Here is a 1,857-nt window from a genome sequence, read left to right as displayed (position 1 = left end):
TTTTTTTTTTCTGGTATTAATGTTGAGAACCAGAAACAACAATTGTTACAGCTGTGTCTGAGTAGAATGACCTGTATTTCAGGAGCAGCTGTGACTGATTTTGATGGAGATGGACAGTTGGATCTTCTGGTGACGCACGGGGAAAGTGCAGCTCAACCCATCTCGGTGTATCGAGTCACTCAGGTGAGGACGTGTTTTAGACCTGTCAGCCACTTTTAGGCAAAATACTAAAGGTTTCATGGAGAAATAAGTTACACATGGTTTTAGTATCAACTTCATCTCAAATGATTTATTTATTTTTCTCCTGCAATTCCTTAAGAGAAGTAAAAGTGCGGTATTCACAAATGATACAACTGTATAATGTAGAATCTGCCGTGGTCATTTGTAACTTGAATGCGTGCTGCTTCCGGTGTCATTCGCTTCCAGTTATTTTACCTGTACAAAAACAGTCCTTTATGCTGCTTATACTACTAACTGGAATTATATATTATTCTAATTTATTATCATAATCATAAACACACTGGTTTGTAGAGCAAATAGTTTTACCATATAATTAACTTTGATGTTTTTCTAGTTATTACTAATGGCAGCTTAATAAATCGGAAGTCTTAAAGAAAATAGTACCTCCACGTTGCAAGGATTATTAGAAATAAAACAAAAACATAAAGAATTACAGTATAACATGAATGTGGATAGCATAGATCAGATAATATGGTTTAGGAAGAATTTGAAGAAATAATATTGAGTTAATTTCAAAATTTCATACATTTGGCGAATTATCTTGGAATTATTTCTCAGTGGTAAAAAGTCCATTTGCTCTCCTTTTAATCTCATTGCTGTCTAGAAGAAAATGAATTAATTAATAGATCTAATTTGCAATTTTTAGGCATGCATCATGATAGCTTAGAAACAGTAGGGTGACCATGCTTCCTCTTTTCCCAGAATTCAGAATTCCTAAAATGTCAAGGTTTTGGCTTCATTTTCCTATTGACGTGCTCTCTGCAGTCTTCATATATTATATGTTTGCATAATTGCATTGCTTTGACAGTTTTCTGTAGATCCCACCTTCTCACACACCACTACTGGTTGATTATGTACAATGCCTGAACGCAACTGGTCGAACTGCTTTTCAGTCATTACCTTCATCAAGTATGAAAACAAAGCCGAAAGCAATTCCAGACCAGGGCATAAACAAAAAGAGGATGTATGGTCATCCTAAAAAGAGTATTTTGCATTTCTGGTTAAAGTTTATCAACTGAAAGTGCTGTTCTGACATGGAGTTATTAGTTGTTGGTTTCTCATTACAGGGCTCATCTAATAAATGGCTGCGTGTGATTCCACGCACACAGTTTGGGGCTTTTGCGCGTGGGGCAAAGGTGATAGTCTACACCAAGCGAAACGGCCCTCACATGCGCGTTATAGATGGAGGATCAGGGTACTTGTGCGAGATGGAGCCAGTGGCTCACTTTGGTCTCGGTATGTATTTCTTTCCCACTCTCTTTCCCTAAAAAGCCTGCCTAAAAAAATCTTTGCGGGAAAATCACATTAAGAAAGGAACAGCTATGAAATTGAACAGACCTGTAAAATATCTATTTCATAAGTGCATCCACCGTCTCGGAAATGTTCGGGGTCGCCGAGCAGCAGGAAAACAAGCGTTCGCTCTGCTGACTCATTACAGAGAAACAATTATGATGTAACTCCAGGTCATGTTCACCGGGGGGCTTCGGGTCTCAGTAACATAATCCTCCGCGTGGAGGCCGGCTCCTTGAATATCTTCACAGACTGAAGGTCCGGAGAGAAGCCTGCAGGTGCAGCAGCCGGTGGCAGCAGACCGGGACCTTTTCCCCACGGCTCGGC

At 39.5% G+C, this 1,857-nt stretch overlaps 1 protein-coding gene across 1 annotated transcript; it reads left to right on the top strand.

Moving 5' to 3' along the window:
• Positions 1-66: 66 nt before the first annotated feature.
• On the top strand, positions 67-1,786 carry LOC107736595 (cartilage acidic protein 1-like). Its single transcript, XM_016547975.1, has 3 exons — positions 67-183; positions 1,308-1,476; positions 1,602-1,786. Exons 1-3 carry the CDS (start codon positions 67-69, stop codon positions 1,784-1,786), a joined length of 471 nt encoding a protein of 156 aa, XP_016403461.1.
• The last annotated feature ends 71 nt before the right edge of the window (positions 1,787-1,857 follow it).

Source organism: Sinocyclocheilus rhinocerous, unplaced genomic scaffold (genome assembly GCF_001515625.1).
Source record: "Sinocyclocheilus rhinocerous isolate Xijiao unplaced genomic scaffold, SAMN03320098_v1.1 C36810420, whole genome shotgun sequence".
NCBI lineage: Eukaryota > Metazoa > Chordata > Actinopteri > Cypriniformes > Cyprinidae > Sinocyclocheilus > Sinocyclocheilus rhinocerous.
This window is presented reverse-complemented; position numbering and strand designations above follow the sequence as displayed.